This window comes from Manis javanica, chromosome 9 (genome assembly GCF_040802235.1).
Source record: "Manis javanica isolate MJ-LG chromosome 9, MJ_LKY, whole genome shotgun sequence".
Lineage (NCBI taxonomy): Eukaryota > Metazoa > Chordata > Mammalia > Pholidota > Manidae > Manis > Manis javanica.
In genome coordinates, this window is record NC_133164.1 from 78077857 (window position 1) to 78101194 (window position 23338).

Below are 23338 nucleotides of genomic sequence, written 5' to 3' on the forward strand. Positions count from 1 at the left end.
AAATGTGCACCGAGGGTGTGTGTGAAGGAGGACAGAATGGCTAAGGAGGAGATCTTCAAACAAGCACAGTCTAACTCAGTAAAGTGGGATTTCAAAAATAAACCCAGGCAGCCAGGAGCAATGTGCTCTCAAGCTGGTAAGTGTTAGGTATCCTAAAAATGAACTAGAATGGTTTTAGCTGGAATTATCTGTTGCTAAGATGCCTCTGGGATGTTGTAATAGAATAATGGGTCCTTAAAAGGATAAGGTTTCGGAGGAGAGTCACTTCAAAACCGGGCACCAGCATCTACTGTACTTAGAAGCCTGCAGTAGAACAACTTTTAATGCAAATAGAATATTTTAAAGATTTACATTTCAAATAATAGAGAAAACAAAAACTCTTAACAGTGTCACCTCACCTGAACTGGTCGAAAGACAAAAGGTCACTGTGTGAACGGGTTTTAAAAGAATGGCCTTTCATGCTGTGGAGGCAACTGCTTGCAGAAGCTACTGGAAGCAGAACGGAATGCCACATGAGCTTTCCTTTAGCTCTTCAGGACAAAGGCAAGTCCTCTATTATCCGTGTATTAACTGGGAACTTAACAGTTCTAAGGAGAAGTGTAATGTGATTCCATAAAATTAACTATGATCCAATTAAATTTGGATTGAGACAAGAGATGTTGATAAGACAGATGATTTGTGTCATATGACCTCAGCCACATTCCCACAGTCATTCATCATATAAAATACCTCATGTGGCACAGAAATTATGTAGGAATTTAACAACACCAGACAAGTATGAAGCATGTGTTCTGAAAGTGGAAAATGGATTTAGTGTTACTTCCTTCACCATCTATATTAAGTTATCATAGTCAAGGTTACATAGCTCACCAAGTAATCAAATATCAAGAACATATGTTATGAAAAATGTTCACCTATATTTTTTACTTATCTATGGAATATGTAGGTAAAGTTAAATGAATGAGCAACCCACTTACTGATAAAATCTACACACACTCACATACATACTTCAGCCAATTCACAGAAAACGCCTATAACTGCTTTACCTATTTTTCAGGACTGGGCACAGAGATATATAAATCTTCTTTGAAAATGTCAAATACTTTGAGGAAAAGGCCAGGTTTATTTTGGAAAGCCACAGTTGTGTATCTGAAGCATCATTCACTGGCAACAAATCCTCTTCTGAAAACAGCAGTGGGACTGTACACAGCCTGTGGGATCCCACCACACAGATTTCAGAAGCAGATGAATGCCCAGAACCCATGTGTCTCAAATCCATTATGCTTTAAGAAGTTAACCTTGAAGACTGAAGTTCTGAGGCGAACAGCTTGGTAGAACTGTTGCAGTACAGAAATTTGGAAATGGGGTTCAGCTCTTGCCTACTCCTACCTTTTCAAAATAAAGTCTTAAAATGAGGCAACTGCTTACCCCTGGGTCATTAGCTCTTTGAATGTATATATCATTGGACGTCTTACTCATTTTTCCTTTACTAGAAATTTTTCATTCTTGAAAGTAAAATTTCTCATTCCTAAAAGACTTGCTTAACTTATACCCAAGATGAAGCCATGACAAGACTAACAAGCTTGCAGCTACCAAGCATAGGGGGCCCTGGAAGGGCCGTGGCAGGGAACCTTGGACAGCCCTCCTGGGGTATGGGAGGGGCGGAGTGAGTGATCCTGGAGGGCAGGCCACGAGGGAGCCTTCCTGACAGCAAGGCGCCTGTGGTCACTGTGACATTGGTTAGCTAAGTTAGAGATGATAAGGTTGTGACCATTTCGTAAGAAGACATGCTACTTAGGCCCCTACCATCCCATCTAGCAACTGATCCGTTCAATAGAGCACAGGCACAGGGAATCTCACACAGAAGATTCTTCTCAAGTGCACCAATTTTAGGCCAAACAGGAAGTGGCCAGCTCTCCTTTGATAGGATTCAGAGAATCTTGAAATAAGCTACATCACATTTCAGTGCAGTGACCAGAGTGTGAGTAATCTACCCGGGAAGGTTCAGCTCCCTCCTCTCTGCAGGGTAGTCTTCTTCTCAGTGGTTTCTGAGCCAACTCTCTGGGTCTCTTTCACTTTCTTCTCCCCCCTTAGTCCCCAACAGGACACAGAAGCTAACCGTGGCCTAACACAGGAGCCATTTCTGGGAAAAATAGAGCATTTTCAAAAGGCTCCTACATAAATACAGGCAGTGGAGGTTATTTTTCCCAAACTCAGTTTCTTATTAATACATTTCCTTGAGACCTCATGAATTTGTAGTATGACAGAGTGAAATAAAGAAAATGTAGGCTATGTTCATCTTCCTACACAGATAGACAGTGGCTGCAAGGGGGGTGGAGGCTTGATGATATGGGGGAATGTTGAAACCATAATGCTGTTCATGTGAAACCTTCATATGATTGTATATCAATGATACCTTAATTAAAAAAAAAGAAAGTGTAGGCTATGTAAAAATCCAGCCAGGGAAGAATTCCAAATTTCCATCAATTTAATGTGAAAATTGAATTTGTGCATCACTCAGACATGATCGCAACTCTGCAAACTGTCCTTAAGTCTGACAAAATGCTGAGAACGATTATCTGGGCAGAAAAACAACTCCCTTTCTTTCCCTGAATTCATCTGAGTTTTGGAATCATTTGTTTGGCTGAAGATGATGAATTACCAGCAATCTCCCCCGACTATGGTCCTATCTAACCACAGCTCAGTGATAGCTACAGCAGGTGCAAACGGCCTGGCTTCCTACTTAGTTCAGCAATTTCTTTACTAATGGACCACATTCCATTCATTCAAGCTGGAGCAGTCACTGTGACCACATCTTTAGTGGCAAACTTTAAAATTAGTTTGCTTTTTTGGTAGAAATTATAAGACCTGAAATAACCTCATCTCTCAAATTTAGCCTTTGAATTCCTTTACAAAGTTACTCGTCACCCCGACCACAGATACATCACACACAGACACACACAGGGAAGTTACCTACACACTTTGTAATTAGAAGATCTGTGTAATGGAAGGGCTGAGCCTAGATGTCTAATGCTAGAAATGCTAGTATTTCTTCCACTTGCTCTGAAAGCCCATCATCATCCTGATGCAGCAAGGACGTCTGAGCAGCCTGATTTTCCTTCCTCCAGGTGCTCTGCTTTCCAGGCCAGCTTTGTTGTGCCCACTGTCCTCTGGCGCCTGTGTGCCTCCTTACCTGCTCTATTCTCCACAAGAGTTCCTGCTTCTGCTGCTCCCACTCCTGCCGGTCTCTGTCCAGGCGGTCCAGAAGCTCCACCTTCTCCCGCTTCCAGTTCTTCTCGCTGTGGTGGATCTGCCAGCGCAGGTCCATGACGAGGCCATGACTGTCAGCAAGGAGCTGCTGGTGCTTCTCCCTCTCCTTCCCTAATGCTCTTCTGCTGTCAGCGGGGGAGCATGGTTCTCCCAAGTTTTTCCCCGTATTCTCCTCCAGCTGTCAAGGAGAACAGGCTTAGGAACTTTATCCCTCAAAAGTCTTGCATTCGTAGGTGAAGAAAAATCTCGGCACATCTACACAGTATCCCGGAAAACAAGACTATAACAAGATTTGACCAATCCCAACAGTTTGCATTTTTAAGGCCTTAATTCCAAACATTTGACACAGAGAGTAACGCAGAATGTTCAGCAATGAGTCCACCTAGCTTGACACAGCTGCTTCTCAGTTCCCCTTCCCTACTCTGAGTCACCACCACCTCTTGCCTGTCCTTCTGCCATGCTTCTTGAGGGCTCAGGTACATGTCTATCCTTATACCCTTAGCCCCTATATGCAAGCCTGTGATAGGGCAGTGATGGAACCTAGCAGTTTACTATAGATATCTGTCAAACACTGAGGAGGTTAAATACCCAAAACAAACAGGCAAAAAACTCCCATCTAGATATATCATATTCAAACTGCTGAAAACCAGAGGAAACTTTAGAGGCAGACAGAGAAAAAAGACACATCACACATGGAGACCCAAAGATAAGAATGACAGCAGACCTTTCCTCAGAAACCATGCCAGTCAGAGGACAATATTGCAACAGCTTTAAAGGGCTGACAGGGGATATAACAACTTCAATACTCAGCAACAGTATCATTCCAAAACAACCAAAAAAATACCTTTTCAACAAATGAAAATTGAAAAAAAATCATTGCAACTTTTTTCCTATTTTTAATTGCTTTAAAATATCACTGAAGGTGTAGAGTAAAATAGCTGCAAAGTAACGTGTGTTCATAGAGTGTGTAGATGTAAACTGCATGACAACAAAAGCACAGAAGACAGGAGGATGGAATTGGGAGTGTATTACTGCTGGAGAACATGACAAATTTTAGTGAAAGATTGGAGAACATAAAGATGTACCTTTTTCCTATTCTAGTTCAGTAGATCCCTGAATTCTACCTGTGGACCTAATTAATCCATTCAATTCTAATGGCTCTGAATCCATTCTCTACCTTGAAGCCAAAATATCCTCTTTAAAATGCAAATCAAAATGCTTTACTTCCATGATAAAATGAGGATTAAGGTTTTAGTTGTTTGAACATTCTTCCTCCCACCAACCTGACTAGGTCCAGCATCTCAGGTGTGCCATGCTCCTTTCTTCATGATGCTCCTTTTTTGTCTGAATGTCCTCTGTCTTCCTTCCCATGTCCCCATTCCTATTCATGCCCCAAGATTCATTCTGAGCAGGATTTTTACCGACAACTCTTCCATGAACCCTCAAGGCGAAGCGTGCACCCTGCATACCCCCCATTCACCAACAGTGCAGTGTGCAGGCCTGGCACTGATCACACTACTGTAATTATAGCCCCTGTCTGGGTGTCCCACTGCATCGAGACCCCCCCTCAAGAAATATCTTACTCACTGCTGCAACCTTGGCATTGAGAACAAGGTCTTACTTGGGAGTCAATTGAAGGGACCATGGATCTGGGAATTGACACAACTGTGGGTCCCAAGAAGAGATATTACTTAACTTCTGAAAGAATTAAACTGTTCTGCTTTAAAGCAGAAGAGGGTAAAGATGGGACTATTATAAATGAACTAGCATCAGCTTACAGTCACTGCTTCCTGGGCTGCAAATATTTTAAAAACTTCTGAAATGATTTGGGGATAAGATGAATCTTTTGCCTCATACCACCCAGCTTCTAGGTTTGAAGTCCTAGCTTTCTTTCTTGGTGTTTAGTGACTCTCCTTGAAGATTTATTTGTAGCAAATGTGTGGGTAGATAGCAGGCTCCTCTAAAACAAAGATGAAATGTTTTGAAATTGGCTCACATCCAAGATTATGCGTCCTTTCTTTAGCTACACTTATGTCTTTGAAAATATTTAGCTTTTTCCCCCATAAACATATTTTTAAACAGGTTTAAAGGCAGCTCATCAGAGAGTGTCCTTACTCATTTCTCCTTCACTGTTGACTCTTCAGGCTGTTTACTAAGATGAACAGGGCCTCTCGAAGGACTCTCCCACCAGGCAGTCAGTAGGAGCCATAACTGGGGCAGCAGTTCCAGTGCCTGGCCTGGAACTTCGGTTTTGCTATGCTCTGCCGCCTCTTCTGCAGAGAAGGCTGGGTACGCTGCTCTACCAGGGCTGTGAGCCTGCCACCACCATGTCCATAGGCCAGGTGGCAATACAGGGAACCTGTGGGTACCAGGGGAGCTGTTTTCTTTCGACATGACAGGCCCTTTCATGTTTCATCAAGGCCATTTGGAAGGTGTCTCCTTTCTGGGCAATGGTTTTCTTTCATGGGTGAGCCAATTCATATAAAATTTTAATTACTTGATGATTTGCCTCAAAATAGGGCCTAGAAAACAGATTATCAAAGATGCACAGACCTTTTCTCCCTCACTGTGATCAAGGGGCTGGAAGAAACCTGGAGAAACTGTCTGAGCAAGCAGACCCTGGGCAGAAGTGACATTGCTCTCAAGGATTTCCAGGGGGAAAACACTTGGAAAGGAACGTTTCTGGCCAAGTCTGATCTTAACAACCATGGCCACGGTCTACAGTCTCCTAGGAGGCTGTGCTGGGAGGGTGCAGGCAGGAAGCTGCCCTCCACTTAAGCACTAAAGGCTCTGTGCTCTGACAGCAGCCCGTGCTGGGCTTCCACTTCCTTCAGTATAAACAAGGACACCAAAATGCATCAGACTTCCAGGGCATGTGGTGGAAGGTCTACAGGCTCTTTTTAGAATTTGGAAAAATCTAAGGGAAAGCCTGTGTTTACCTTCTCAGAGATAACCAAATTTGCCTTTTCTTTTCTCCTGTATGAATCAAATCAGATCTATGCTTCATGCTGGCCATCCTTCGAAGGGGCGGAATACAATCTTGCTCAATATAGAATGGTAAACTAAATGCTGCTTTAGAAAAGATGCTCGGTGGATGAAGACTGTTTCATACTTGGGAGAGGGAATATGAGGGAAAGAAGGCACCTTGGAAAGGCTGGGAGCTTCAAGGAGAGCCAGCACGCAGCTGCTCCTGGCTTTCACCTTGGAGCCCTCCCTCCCTTAGAGAGTGTCACTGTGGATCTGAGTCACCACGTCTCCTCCATGCCTGTCCCCAGTGACAGAGACCCTGCGGGCAGAGCAGGGAGGCTCATGGGGAGGCACCTGTTCCAGGCGGCACTTGAGCGCGGCCCACTCCACGTCCCAGGCCGCCTTGTCGCTGGCATATTGCTGCTGCAGCCGCAGCCGGGCGAGCTCGTCCTCCCGCAGCTCCACGCGCAAGTCCTCCAGCAGGGTCCTGAGTGCCCCGAACAGCTTCCGGCTCTCCACCACCTGTGGGGACACAGGAGTCAGCACTGCTACCTCATGCAACAGTGTTTTTTAGGTCTGAGGAGGAGAGGAGCCTAGCAATCAAGGTGATGCCCAGCTGTTTCCAAGGTGAGCAATGGGAACAGAGCAGGTGGGAAGCCTGCGCAGTTGGTGAGAGGCCTGGGGCCCCCACCAGCCACCAGTCTCAGGGCTGAGACTGTTAAGGGCCTGTTGGGATAGAACAGAGGCTGGAACTCAGGTTGGCCCTACAGGAACTTGGAGCAGGAGTGCCTGGGCGAGGAAGAGAAGGGAGGAAGCTTCAGGAGGCCACCAGCTCCTGAGTTCACATGTCCAAAGCTCTGGTTAGGGATGCAGATTTAACAAGATAAAAACACTCCCCAATGTATGCTGCCATTTTAATGCCACCTATTGAACCAGAAGAGAAACAATAAAGGCCTCATGTCTCTTATAAACCAGGGTATTCACACTTTGACTTGCAGTTACTAAGAGGTCACACATATAATGACAAGCATAACAATGGATGAGGGAGGATTTTGAGGTTTAATAATTAAAGCCAAAGGTAAATTCTTAATCTGTTCATGAAGGCTTCCTTGTGATCCCCCGAGATAAAATCACTGGCCCCTTGTTCCATGTCACTAGCAACATGAATAACCAGGCACCAACTTATTTTTCTGGCGGCCACCAGAGCAAGTGCCCTGGGAGGGGCAAAGTCTGACCCCCCATTTCCAGTACTTCACAGCATGTTCAGCTCATGTGAGCTATACAAACAGGTCTGATAGATAAAGAATGGATTTTTATTATTAATCTACCTATATTACTTAAAAGATTTTATATTTTCTAAACCCTGTTGGCTTTGGGAGGCACATTTCAAAACCACAATTGCTATCTTCATAAGTTTCAGCATGGTCATTATATCAGAAAGGTTTGTCCAAATGAATTAAACCCATTGAATCACATATGGTACCTGGGTAATTAAAAACCACATGGGCCCATCTATTCTGATCAGACAGAAAACACTAAAGTTCCTCACAGGCTCTCAGACTGGCCTAAGGGCAATCTTGTTTGGTACATTTATGAGGAAGGAGGGAGAAATACTCTCCCAGTCCTGAAGATGGATGCAGATGGTCTCTACTATGGGAAGACAGATCCCCTTCCTCCCAGATGGAATCCCTCTACTTGATAAGCCTCTCATGCCAAGGGCAGCAAGGAGAGAGTGCCCGCAGTGCCCGAGCTTGGGATCTGCACCCACATCAGCCTCATCTCCTCCACCAAGTGGAGAGTCAGTTGTGCTTCTTAAAACCCTCTAGTCAATCTGTTAAGCACACACATGTACACATCCAAAATGGCCTCCACATTTGGGAAGAATTTAAAATACTTTGGATATATGTTTGGACTTAAATAAAGTTGATTTAGAAAGGAAAAGAGAAATTCCATAACATGAGCAGATTTATAACTGAAAATTCCATAGTTTTCTCCTGAAATATGTATCTGAAGTTATATTAGGTATAGTAGACTTTTGATTCAGTAGAAAGGCCTGTTTGTTAATATTTATTGCTTTGTAATGTTTGTCACCTTGAACACCAATTTTTACTTTAATAGATCTGAGTTGAAAAGCATTAAGAGTACAATTCAGCTAACATTTGCAAAACTCAGCAGATAGAGGACCTTCTAAAAATCCTATACATTCTTTCCAGCCATCTGACTATATGTAAATCACCACTATACTCAAAGAGATGCTTATGAAATACATGAAATTGTAATTAACACAGAAGTGTTTCTTTAAACTCTACAACATAAGTATTTAAAAATTATGTGAGTGAAAAATTAGGTGAGAAAAGGTATAATGATCTTTTCAGAAATACACATCCTCTTAAGTATAGAATGTGTTTGCTGAAAAATTATGCTTATTTTATGGTACATTCATTTGGTATTTTTATCTTTGGATTTAAAATTTTTAAATGACTACTTTTTAAGTCAAACTATTTTAAGCAAATAGTAGTGGCAATAATTTTGATGTAGTCTTTGAGGTAGTCATCTAATTTTCACTTAAGAAAAAGTAGAAAGCCACATAACTCTTGTAGGTAATGAATAGCTCTCTATGACCATGCCCAAGCTCCATATGTGGTCAGTCTGCAGAGGTCTTAGCTTTACACCAAACGGGTATGACAGTTTTAGGATCAGAAGAACTTTGGGCCCCTCCAATGCAGGGGTTCACATGACAGTCCTTTTGCAGATGGAAAATTTGGTTCATCTGGAAATAAGTACTTTTTGTCATTAGCAAATACCAGATTAAATAAAATTAAGTCTTAATGTTTTCATGCACATTTGGGTCAGAATAATTAACATACTGTCTTCTTATACCAGTATAATGTTACTTTTATGGAATGAGCTCAAAAATTGCTTTGGGGCCAGAGGATTAAAGATGGTGGCATGAGAGGTGAGACAGAGGCTTCCTCCTAAAATCGCATATAATACAAAAATATAATTAATGCAACTAATCCTAAAAAGCAACAGGAAAGAGGACTGCACCAGACTGAATACACCTGGAGAAAAGAGCAGACTTCACAGAACAGGGTAACGTACCAAAGCTGTGGCCTGGTGGGACCAAAGCCCTTCCCCAACCCCAGCTCACCAGCAGGAGGAAGAGAAATGGAGCGGGGAGGGAGAGATGGTCTGTGACTGCTGAATACCTAACTCCAGAGATCGGCTCTGGGAGCACAAACCTACATTTGATGGTGCTTGCATGATACTCTTCATGATTAGGGGATTGGAAAGCTAAGACAGGCAGAATTCCTGGAGAGACTGAGATTCCACCTGCTTGTGGAAAACAGGGATCCATATCCTGATGCTCTGGGACAAAAGAAACCCAGGCAGTCTGAGAGACTTTATAACAAGGAAGGCCTTAGCAAGAGGGCTGCTAAAGGGGCAAGGATTGTACAGAGCTTACTGCTCAGGAGAAAGGAGAGGGAGACAAAATTGTCTGGGTGCACTCTGCCCACCAGGTTGGGAGCTTTCACGATTTTCTGGTGCCCCAGCTCCCTGGCTGGCTGTACAGCGCCAAAGATCCCCTCCATGATACACAGCCTACTGCACCTTTCTCCCAGCCAGCCCTACCTGGCTTGTACCAGCAAACCCTACCCAGGGGTTAGGCCACCTAGAGGGAAGATCTGTCTACAGCAACTACAAACGCAAAGCATAGAGGCTAATACCTGTGCACTCGGCCCACTGGTTCAGGCAGTGGAGACAAGCATAGCAGTCGGGAAGCAGGAAACAGCTCTTTCCTCCCCCCAGGCACCAATACCACTCCCCTCAAACCCGACATTGCTTCAGAGGCTCAGCAGCTCCAGAGAGTAGAGCTTCTGGACACTAGAAAGCGCCATATACAAATATGAAATGCCAAAGGAACCTGGTTCAGAGTAAAATTAATATAACTCCTGAGAAAGATGACATGGACCTCATGAATCTTCCTGAAAGGGAGTTCAAAATAAAAATCATTAACAAGCTCATGGAGGTACGGAAAGATATTCAAGAACTCAGGAATGAATTCTCGTCAGAAATCCAACTGTTGAAGAGCACAATGGACGGTATTAAAAGCAGATTTGATATGGTGGAAGAGATGAAAAATGAAATAGAAACTACAGAAAAGGAATACAAAGAAGCTGAGGCACAGAGAGAAAAAAGGAACTCTAAGAATGAAAGAATATTGAGAGAACTGTGTGACCAATCCAAACAGAACAATATTTGCATTATAGGGGTACAAGAAGAAGAAGAGAGAGAAAAAGGGATAGAAAGTGTCTTTGAGGTGGTAATTGCTGAAAACCTCTCCAATCTGGGGAAGGAGATAGTCTCTCAGGCCATGGAGATCAACAGGTCTCCCATCACAAGGGACCCAAGGAAGACAACACCAAGACATATAGTAATTAAAATGACAAAGATCAGGGATAAGGACAGACTACTAAAAGCAGCCAGAGAGAGAAATAAGATCACATACAAAGGAAAGCCCATCAGGCTATCATCAGACTTCTCAGCAGAAATCTTACAGGCTAGAAGAGAGTGGCATGATGTATTTAATGCAATGAAGCAGAAGGGCCTCAAACCAAGATAACTTTATCCGGCAAGATTATCATTTAAACTTGAAGGAGGGATTAAACAACTTCCAGATAAGCAAAAGCTGAGAGAATTTACCTACCACAAACCATCTCTACAGTCTGTTTTGGAGGGACTGCTACAGATGGAAGTGTTCCTAAGGTTTAATAGCTGTCACCAGAGGTAATAAAACCACAATAAAGAAAGTAGAACAGCTAATTAATCAAATGCAAAATTAAATTAACTATCCCCAAAGTCAATCAAGGGATAGACAAAGAGTACAGAATATGATACCTACTACATAAAGAATGGAGGAGGAAGAAAAAGGAGGAGAAAAAGAAAAGAACCTTTAGATTGTATTTGCAATAGCATATTAAGTGAGTTAAGTTAGACTCTTAGATAGTAAGGAAGTTAACCTTGAACCTTTGGTAACCACAAATCTAAAGCCTGACCAAATAAAATCAGAGATCAGGAAAGAAGAAGAATTGATAGGCAGGCTTGCCTTATTGATAGGCAATAAGTACATACCTATCGATAATCACCATAAATGTAAATGGACTGAATGTACCAATCAAAAGACATAGAGTCACTGAATGCATAAAAAAACAAGACCCATCTATATGCTGCCTACAAGAGACTCACTTTAAACCCAAAGACATGCAAAGACTAAAAGTGAAAGGATGGAAATAGATACTTCATGCAACTAATAGAGAGAAAAAAGCAGGAGTTGTAGTACTTGTATCAGACAAAATAAACTTTAAAACAAAGAAAGTCACAAGAGACAAAGAAGGACATTACATAATGATAAAGGGATCAATCCAGGAAGAAGATATAACCATTATAAATATCTATGCACCCAACACAGGAGTATCTACATATGTGAAACAAATACTAACAGAATTAAAAGGGGAAATAGAATGCAATGCATTCATTCTAGGAGACTTCAACACTCCACTCACTGTGAAGGACAGATCAACCAGACAGAAAATAAGTAAGGACACAGAGGCACTGAACAACACATTAGAACAGATGGACTTAACAGACATATACAGAACTCGACACCCAAAAGCAGCAGAATACACATTCTTCTAAAATGCACATGGAACATTCTCAAGAACAGATCATATACTAGGCCACAAAAAGAACCTCAGTAAATTAAAAAAGATTGAAATTGTACCAACCAGTTTCTCAGAACACAAAAAAACTAGAAATAAATTATGCAAAGAAAATGAAAAATCCCACAAACAATGGAGGCTTCACACATGCTCCTAAATAACCAATGGATCAAAGACCAAATAAAAAAGAGATCAAGCAATATATGGAAACAAATGGCAACAATAATTCAACACCACAAAATCTGTGGGACGCACCCAAGGCTGTGCTAAGAGGAAAGTATATTAAAATACAGGCCTACTTCAGAAAAGAAGAACAATCCCATATAAGCAGTCTAAATTCACAAATAATGAAATTAGAAAAAGAAGAACAAATGAGGCCCAAAGTCAGTAGAAGGAACGACATAATAAATATTAGAGCAGAAATAAATAAAATCAAGAAGAATAAAACAATAGAAAGAATGTGTGAAAGCAAGAGATGGTTCCTCAAGAAAATAAACAAAAGATAAAACCCTAGACAGACTTATCAAGAAAAAAAAGAGAGTCTACACACATAAACAGAATCAGAAATGAGAAAGGAAAAATCACTATATGGCACCACAGAAATACAAAGAATTATAAGAGAATACTATGAAAAATTGCATGACAACAAACTGGATAACCTAGAAGAAATGGACAACTTTCTAGAAAAATACAAACCTTAGAAGGCTGACCAAGAAACAGAAAATCTGAATAAACCAATTACCAGCAACAAAATTGAACTGGTAATCAAAAAACTAGCTAAGAACAAAACTCCTGGACCAAATGGCTTCACCGCTGAATTTTATCAAACATTTAGTGAGGACCTAATACCCATCCTCCTTAAAGTTTCTGAAAGAGTAGATGCAGAGAGAATACTTCCAAACTCATTTTATGAGGCCAGCATCACTCTAATACCAAAACCAGGCAAAGACACTACAAAAAAAGAAAATTATAGACCAATATCCCTGATCAACATGGATGCAAAAATACTCAACAAAATATTAGCAAACCAAATTCAAAAATACATCAAAAAGATCATCCATCATGATCAAATAGGATTTATTCCAGGGATGAAAGGATGGTACAACATTCGAAAATCCATCAACATCATCCACCACATCAACAAAAAGAACAAAAACCACATGATCACCTCCATAGATGCTGAAAAAGCATTTGAAAAAATTCAATATCCATTCATGATAAAAATTATCAACAAAATGAGTATAGAGGGCAAGTACTTCAACATAATAAAGGGCATATATGATAAACCCACAGCCAACATTATACTAAACAGCGAGAAGCTGAAAGCTTTTCCTCTGAGATCGGGAACTAGACAGGGATGCCCACTCTCCCCACTGTTATTTAACATAGTACTGGAGGTCCTAGCCATGGCAATCAGACAAAACAAAGAAATACAAGGAATCCAGATTGGTAAAGAAGAAGTTAAACTGTCACTATTTGCAGATGATATGATACTGTACATAAAAAACCCATTCTCCACTCCAAAACTACTAGAACTGATATTGGAATACAGCAAAGTTGCAGGATACAAAATTAAAACACAGAAATCTGTAGCTTTCCTATACACTAACAATGAACCAATAGAAAGAGAAATCAGGAAAACAACTCCATTCACAATTGCATCAAAAAGAGTAAAATACCTAGGAATAAACTTAACCAAAGAAGTGAAAGACCTATACCTTGAAAACTACAAGTCACTCTTAAGAGAAATTAAAGGGGACACTAACAAATGGAAACTCATCCCATGCTCATGGCTAGGAAGAATTAATATCGTCAAAATGGCCATCCTGCCTAAAGCAATATACAGATTTGATGCAATCCCTATCAAATTACCAACAACATTCTTCAATGAATTGGAACAAATAATTCAAAAATTCATATGGAAACAGCAAAGACCCCGAATAGCCAAAGCAATCTTGAAAAAGAAGAATAAAGTAGGGGGGATCTCACTCACCAACTTCAAGCTCTACTACAAAGCCATAGTAATCAAGACAATTTGGTACTGGCACAAGAACAGAGCCACAGACCAGTGGAACAGATTAGAGACTCCAGAAATTAACCCAAACATATATGGTCATTTAATATTTGATAAAGGAGCCATGGACATACAATGGCAAAATGACAGTCTCTTCAACAGATGGTGCTGGCAAAACTGGACAGCTACATGTAGGAGAATGAAACTGGACCATTGTCTAACCCCATATACAAAGGTAAACTCAAAATGGATCAAAGACCTGAATGTAAGTTATGAAACCATTAAACTCTTGGAAAAAAACATAGGCAAAAACCTCTTAGACATAAACATGAGTGACCTCTTCTTGAACATATCTCCCTGGGTAAGGAAAACAACAGCAAAAATGAGCAAGTGCGACTATATTAAGCTGAAAAGCTTCTGTATAGCAAAAGACACCATCAATAGAACAAAAAGGTACCCTACAGTATGGGAGACTATATTTGTAAATGACAGATCCGATAAAGGCTTGACATCCAAAATATATAAAGAGCTCACACACCTCAACAAACAAAAAACAAATAATCCAATTAAAAAATGGGCAGAGGAACTGAACAGACAGTTCTCCAAAAAAGAAATACAGATGGCCAACAGACACATGAAAAGATGCTCCACATCACTAATCATCAGGGAAATGCAAATTAAAACCACAATGAGATATCACCTCACACCAGTAAAGATGGCCAGCATCGAAAAGACTAAGAACAACAAATGCTGGTGAGGATGTGGAGAAAGGGGAACCCTCCTACATTGCTGGTGGGAGTAGAAGCTAGTTCAGCCATTGTGGAAAGCAATATGGAGGTTCCTCAAAAAACTAAAAATGGAAATACCATTTGACCCAAGAATCCCACTCTTTGGAATTTACACAAAGAATACAACTTCTCAGACTCAAAAAGACATATGCACCCCTATGTTTGTTGAAGCACTATTTACAATAGCCAAGATATGGAAGCAACCTAAGTGTCCATCAGTAGATGATTGGATAAGGATGTGGAACATATACACAATGGAATACTATTCAGCCATAAGAAAGAAAGAAATCGATAGGCGGGGCCAAGATGGTGGCATGAGTAGAGCAGCAGAAATCTCCTCCCAAAAAACAAATATATTGTTGAAAATACAACAAAGACAACTCTTCCTAAAAGAGAAACCAGAAGACACAGGACAACATCCAGACCACATCCACTCCTGTGAGAACCCAGTGCCTCGTGAAGGGGGTAAGATAAAAGCCCCGGCCTGGCAGGACCCGAGTGCCCCACACCCCAGCTCTGGGCAGGAGGAGAGGAGTCAGAGCAGGGAGGGAGAGGGAGTCCAGGACTGCTAAATAGCCAGCCCTAGCCATCCGCACCAGAGCACAGATACAGTGCATGCGTGGGGTCTTGGAAACAAGGGAAACAGGACAATAAGACCTGTGAGTGGGTCCCTGCAGCCAGCGCCCTGGGGACAAAGAAAAGCGAGTACTTTTTGGAAGTCTTAAAGGGACAGCAGGGACCCCAAAACTGGATGAAAGCATCCTGGGACACTTAGTCAAGGAGCAGGGAATCTGGGGAACTCTGGGCACTCTAACCTCCTGGGCAACAGGAAGCATGGAGTCCCCTAATGGAGATAAATAGCCTCCTGGCTGTTCCCCCTCCAACGCGGCTCCACCATATTGGAGTAGCAGCCCGAGGCAGGCCATGCCCACTGCAACGGCAGACATAAATTCCATAGCAGCCAGGCAAGAATCAGAAGACCCGTCTGTGCGCAGTTGCCCAGCAAAAGCCACTAGAGGCCACAAACCAATAAGAAGGGAAGTTCTTCCAGCCGCCACTCGTGCCAGCTCTGCAAACTATATCTATCACCATGACAAGGCAGAATTTCAGGCAGACCAAGCTAACAGAGATAACACCTGAGAAGAAGACAGACCTAACCAGTCTTCCTGAAAAAGAATTCAAAATAAAAATCATAAACATGCTGACGGAGATGCAGAGAAACATACAAGAGCTAAGAGATGAAGTCCGGAGGGAGATTACAGATGTCGGGAGGGAGATTACAGACGTCTGGAAGGAGATTACAGAAGTGAAACAAACTCTGGAAGGATTTATAAGCAGAATGGATAAGATGCAAGAGGCCATTGATGGAATAGAAACCAGAGAATAGGAATGCTTAGAAGCTGACGCCATGAGAGATAAAAGGATATCCAGGAATGAAACAATATTAAGAGAACTGTGTGACCAATCCAAAAGGAACAATGTCTGCATTATATGGGTACCAGAAGAAGAAGAGAGAGAAAAAGGGATAGAAAGTGTATTTGAAGAAATTGCTGAAAACTTCCCCAAACTGGGGAAGGAAATAATCCATCAGACCACGGAAGTGCACAGAACCCCCAATAGAAGGCACCCAAGGAGGACAACACCAAGAGGCATAATAATTAAAATGGCAAAGATCAAGCACAAGGAGAGAGTTTTAAAGGCAGCCAGAGAGAGGGAAAAGGTCACCTACAAAGGAAAACCCATCAGGCTATCATCAGACTTCTCAACAGACACCTTACAGGCCAGAAGAGAATGGCATGATATATTTAATGCAATGAAACAGAAGGGCCTTGAACCAAGAATACTGTATCCAGCACGATTATCATTTAAATACATAGGAGGGATTAAACAATTCCCAGACAAGCAAAAGTTGAGGGAATTTGCCTTCCACAAACCACCTCTACAGGGTATTTTAGAGGGACTGTTCTAGATGGGAGTACTCCTAAGACTTAACAGATGTCACCAGAGAAAATAAAATCACAGCAAAGAAAGCAGACCAACCAAATACTAATAAAGGCAAAAAATAAAATCAACTACCCACTAAATGCAGTTAAAGGAAACACAAAAGAGCACAGAATAAAACAACCAACATATAAAAAATGGAGGAGGAGGAATAAGAAGGAAGAGAAGAAAAGAATCTCCAGACAGTGTATATAACAGCTCAATAAGCGAGCTAAGTTAGGCAGGAAGATACTAAAGAAGCTAACCTTGAATGTTTGGTAACCACGAATCTAAAGCCAGAATGGCAATAAGTACATATCTTTCAATAGTCACCCTAAATGTAAATGGACTTAATGCACCAATCAAAAGACACAGAGTAATAGAATGGATAAAAAAGCAAGACCCATCTATATGCTGCTTACAAGAAACTCACCTCAAACCCAAAAACATGCACAGACTAAAAGTCAAGGGATGGAAAAACATATTTCAGGCAAACAACAGTGAGAAGAAAGCAGGGTTTGCAGTACTAATATCAGACAAAATAGACTTCAAAACAAAGAAAGTAACAAGAGATAAAGAAGGCCACTACATAATGATAAAGGGCTCAGTCCAACAAGAGGATATAACCATTCTAAATATATATGCACCCAATACAGGAGCACCAGCATATGTGAAGCAAATACTAACAGAACTAAAGAGGGAAATAGACTGCAATGCATTCATTGTAGGAGACTTCAACACACCACTCACCCCAAAGGATAGATCCACCGGGCAGAAAATAAGTAAAGACACACAGGCACTGAACAACACACTAGAACAGATGGACCTAATAGACATCTATAGAACTCTACATCCAAAAGCAACAGGATATACATTCTTCTCAAGGGCACATGGAACATTCTCCAGAATAGACCACATACTAGCTCACAAAAAGAGCCTCAGTAAATTCCAAAAGATTGAAATTCTACCAACCAACTTTTCAGACCACAAAGGTATAAAACTAGAAATACATTCTACAAAGAAAACAAAAAGGTTCACAAACACATGGAGGCTTCACAACATGCTCCTAAATAATCAATGGGTCAATGAACAAATTAAAATAGAGATCAAGGAATATATGGAAACAAATGACAACAACAACACAAAGCCCCAACTTCTGTGGGACACAGAGAAAGCAGTCTTAAGAGGAAAGTATATAGCGATCCTGGAACACTTGAAGAAGGAAGAACAATACCAAATGAATGGTCTAATGTCACAATTATCAAAACTGGAAAAAGAAGAACAAATGAAGCCTAAAGTCAGCAGAAGGAGGGACATAATAAATATCAGAGAAGAAATAAACAAAATTGAGAAGAATAAAACAATAGAAAAAATCAATGAAACCAAGAGCTGATTCTTTGAGAAAATAAACAAAATAGATAAGCCTCTAGCCAAACTTATTAAGAGAAAAAGAGAATCAACACACATCAACAGAATCAGAAATGAGAATGGAAAAATCACGACAGACTCCGAAGAAATACAAAGAATTATTAAAGACTACTATGAAAACCTATATGCTAACAAGCTGGAAAACCTAGAAGAAATGGACAACTTCCTAGAAAAATACAACCTTCCAAGACTGACCAAGGAAGAAACACAAAAGTTAAACCAATTACGAGCAAAGAAATTGAAACGGTAATCAAAAAACTAACCCAGAACCAAACCCCCGGGCCAGACAGATTTACCTCAGAATTTTGTCAGACATACAGAGAAGACATAATACCCATTCTCCTTAAAGTTTTCCAAAAAATAGAAGAGAAGGGAATACTCCCAAACTCATTCTATGAAGCCAACATCACCCTAATACCAAAACCAGCAAAGACCCCACCAAAAAAGAAAATTACAGACCAATATCCCTGATGAATGTAGATGCAAAAATACTCAATAAAATATTAGCAAACCAAATTCAAAAATATATCAAAAGGATCATACACCACGACCAAGAGGGATTCATCCCAGGGATGCAAGGATGGTACAACATTCGAGAATCCATCAACATCATCCACCACATCAACAAAAAGAAAGACAAAAACCACATGATCATCTCCATATATGCTGAAAAATCATTCGACATAATTCAACATCCATTCATGATAAAAACTCTCAGCAAAATGGGTATAGAGGGCAAGTACCTCAACATAATAAAGGTCATATACGATAAACCCACAGCCAACATCATACTGAACAGCGAGAAGCTGAAAGCTTTTCCTCTGAGATTGGGAACAAGTCAGGGATGCCCACTCACCCCACTGTTATTTAACATAGTACTGGAGGTCCTAGTCATGCAGTTAGACAAAACAAACAAATACAAGGAATCCAGATTGGTAAAGAAGAAGTTAAACTGTCACTATTTGCAGATGACATGATATTTTACATAAAAACCCTAAAGACTCCACTCCAAAACTACTAGAACTGATATTGGAATACAGCAAAGTTGCAGGATACAAAATTAACACACAGAAATCTGTGGCTTTCCTATACACTAACAATGAACCAATAGAAAGAGAAATCAGGAAAACAACTCCATTCACAATTGCATCAAAAAGAATAAAATACCTAGGAATAAACCTAACAAAGAAGTGAAAGACCTATACCCTGAAAACTACAAGACACTCTTAAGAGAAATTAAAGGGGACACTAACAAATGGAAACTCATCCCATGCTCTTGGCTAGGAAGAATTAATATCATCAAAATGGCCATCTTGCCCAAAGCAATATACAGATTTGATGCAATCCCTATCAAATTACCAGCAACATTCTTTAACAATCTGGAACAAATAGTTCAAAAATCCATATGGAACCACAGAAGACCCTGAATAGCCAAAGCAATCTTGAGAAGGAAGAAAAAAGTGGGGGGGATCTCACTCCCCAACTTCAAGCTCTACTACAAAGCCATAGTAATCAAGACAATTGGGTACTGGCACAAGAACAGAGCCACAGACCAGTGGAACAAATTAGAGACTCCAGACATTAACCCAAACATATATGGTCAATTAATATTTGATAAAGGAGTCGTGGACATACAATGGCAAAATGACAGTCTCAACAGATGGTGCTGGCAAAACTGGACAGCTACATGTAAGAGAATGAAACTGGACCATTGTCTAACCCCATACAGAAAAGTAAATTCGAAATGGATCAATGACCTGAATGTAAGTCATGAAACCATAAAACTCTCAGAAAAAAACATAGGCAAAAATCTCTTAGACATAAACATGAGTGACCTCTTCTTGAACATATCTCCCCAGGCAAGGAAAACAAAAGCAAAAATGAACAAGTGGGACTATATTAAGCTGAAAAGCTTCTGTATAGCAAAAGACACCATCAATAGAACAAAAAGGTACCCTACAATATGGGAGACTATATTTGTAAATGACAGATCCGATAAAGGCTTGACATTCAAAATATATAAAGAGCTCACCCACCTCAACAAACAAAAAACAAATAATCCAATTAAAAAATGGGCAGAGGAACTGAACAGACAGTTCTCCAAGGAAGAAATTCAGATGGCCAACAGACATAAAAAGATGCTCCAGATCGCTAAGTATCAGAGAAATGCAAATTAAAACCACAATGAGATATCACCTCACACCAGTAAGGATGGCTACCATCCAAAAGACAAACAACAACAAATGTTGGCGAGGTTGTGGAGAAAGGGGAACCCTCCTACACTGCTGGTGGGAATGTAAATTAGTTCAACCATTGTGGAAAGCAGTATGGAGGTTCCTCAAAATGCTGAAAATAGACTTACCATTTGACCCAGGAATTCCACTCCTAAGAATTTACCCTAAGAATGCAGCACTCCAGTTTGAAAAAGACAGATGCACCCCTATGTTTATCGCAGCACTATTTACAATAGCCAAGAATTGGAAACAACCTAAGTGTCCATCAGTAGATGACTGTATAAAGACTATGTGGTACATATACACAATGGAATATTATTCAGCCATAAGAAGAAAAAAAATCCTACCATTTGCAACAACATGGATGGAGCTAGAGGGTATTATGCTCAGTGAAATAAGCCAAGCAGAGAAAGAGAAATACCAAATGATTTCACTCATCTGTGGAGTATAAGAACAAAGGAAAAAACTGAAGGGGCAAAACAGCAGCAGAATCACAGAACCCAAGAATGGACTAACAGGTACCAAAGGGAAAGGGGCTGGGAAGGATGGGTGGATAGGGAGGGATAAGGTGGGGGGAGAAGAAAGGGTGTATTATGATTAGCATGCATAATAAGGGGTGTGGGAGAAAGGGGAGGGCTGTACAACACAGAAGACAAGTAGTGATTCTACAACATTTTGCTATGCTGATGGACAGTGACTGCAGTGGGGTGTGTGGTGGGGACTTGGTAGAGGGGAGAGCCTAGTAATCATAATATTCTTCATGTAATTGTAGATTAGTGATAAAAAAATAGAAAGAAAAGGGGGATTACTCCCTGATAGGATAAAACTAACTGCAAATCAACGATTAATGCATGCTTTACATATCCTTAATTTTGATCTTTTGAAGGGTGTCAGATGATCAGCTATGGAAGTGCATTTTTCTAATAATATTCCTTTCTCTTAAAAAAAAAAAAGCAGTTCCTGTGTGGTGATCTCCAATAGGTTCTTCACAATGGTATAAAGGTCATATCAAAGTGTGGGCAAAGGGTTTGTTTGTGTTTATACAGAGGATCAAAGCCTAATTTGGCTACCCAGAAAACGAATTAAGATACAATATGAAGAACTTCCAACATCAACATCCTCTGGAAGAGTCATTCCAGAAGATGATCATCAACAAACTTCAACAAAGATCCTGGCACTGTTGCAGTTGTCGCCGCATTCATCCCACCGTTTCCTGGACTTGCCATTGGAATGAAGAAGGAGATATCCAAGCTGGCCTGTGCATACAGTAAAACAACAAGTTTGACTGGATCTATACTGTCGAAACTCAACCAAGAATTAGGAGAAGTGCAAGTTGCAGTGCTCCAAAATCGTGCGATTATAGACTATCTACTGTTAAAAGAACATATGGGATGTGAACAGTTCCCAGGAATGTGTTGTTTTAATTTGTCTGATTTTTCTCAAACTATTCAAATTCAGTTAGACAATATCCATAATATCATTGATAAGTTTTCACAAATGCCTAGGGTACCTAACTGGTTTTCTTGGTTTCACTGGATATGGCTGGTAATTGTAGGTCTGCTTTGGTTATGTAGCTGTATTCCTATTATGTTAATGTGTGTATGCAATTTAATTAGTAGTTGAAAACCTATACATGCTTATGTTACTCTACAAGAAGATATGTCAAAGAAATAATCAATCCTCCCATGTTTTCTTCCGTCTGCTACTTCTATAGCTTTTCTTCTTCCTTCCTAATTACAACCCTTTAGTAGAATTTGTGCCTCACATCGAAAATTACCGAGTATCATAATTCTTCCAAGTGGTAAAGATACCTCAAGACAAATGCTGGACATAGAAGCCACAGGGCATAAATCTGCAAAGAAGTAAAAAGCTAACCTTTTCAAACAATATTGCTTCTCTCTCACTTACCAACTTTACATTTCCCTGTATGGCCCCGGAAGATGACTGGTTAGCCAGAGATGGGTAAGATTCCTCAAGGGAGGAACACCCTAAGACAGGCACAGTCGCAGGGAGGCCATCAGGAGAGAAACTGGGGATCAACAGAGGTGAGGCTTAGAACCTCACGCCCGCTGTTTTCAGAGAAATCTTCTGCATCCGTGGATGTTTTGTTGCCCTTGTCTAGCTTGGATTAATACTTAGGCTATAGGCACAGACCTGATCATCTACATTTGCCCTCTTACGACACTAAATTATGTTTTCTACCTTTATCTTGCATCTACCTACCACTTCAGCATTTTATTAAAAATAATAATTATAATAAGGGAGAAATGTGGGATTCACATATAAATCAAGTATAAAAATCAAACGAATAATCATATCTGACTTGATTATTTCATGATGCGTGATCAAAACTGAAAGTTTCTGTGATATGACTGCCCTTGCACTATTCACCATGTAAGAACTTATTCACTATGTAAGAACTTGTTCACCATGTAAGAACTTGTTCATTATGCTTCAGAGGATTGGAGACTGTTGAGAATTAGGCTTGGGGTTGATTAATGATTGCGCATTGGGTCCCCTATACAGAATTTTATTGTTGTTAACAACCATTTGATCAATAAATATGAGAGATGACCTATCAAAAAAAAAAGGGATTTAAAACAATCTAATGCACAGATTTGGGTGTTAATCTGCTAGAAGCTAAACTGGATGAGCACTTCATTTAGTTCTGATTATTAAGGTAATAACTGCTGATTACAGAAGATTTGAAAATGAAAAAAGAAGGAAATGAAAGTTATTCATCCTCATACCACTAAAAAATAGCTACCACTAACATCTCACTGCATGCTTTTGTAAGCAATATGCAACTTTTCTGTATGCTTGCCCCTGTGCATACACATATATGTGCATATGTCCATGTAGCTATCTATTTTTTTCAAAATAAAGATCATACGATAAAAAAAAGAAAGAAAGAAAGAAAGAGATCCTACCATTTGC

At 40.4% G+C, this 23338-nt stretch overlaps 1 protein-coding gene across 9 annotated transcripts in view; it reads right to left on the reverse strand.

Annotated features, from left to right (window-relative positions):
• Positions 1 to 23338, reverse strand: part of MTCL1 (microtubule crosslinking factor 1) — a 157684-nt gene that overhangs the window by 16467 nt on the left and 117879 nt on the right. For all 9 annotated transcript variants that reach the window (XM_037008371.2, XM_037008369.2, XM_037008367.2 and 6 more), the window contains 2 exons: positions 6592 to 6759; positions 3194 to 3448 (listed from right to left, as the gene is read on the reverse strand). In XM_037008371.2, the coding sequence (XP_036864266.2) occupies positions 3194 to 3448; positions 6592 to 6759 (423 nt within the window). The remainder of the gene's footprint in view (positions 1 to 3193; positions 3449 to 6591; positions 6760 to 23338) is intronic.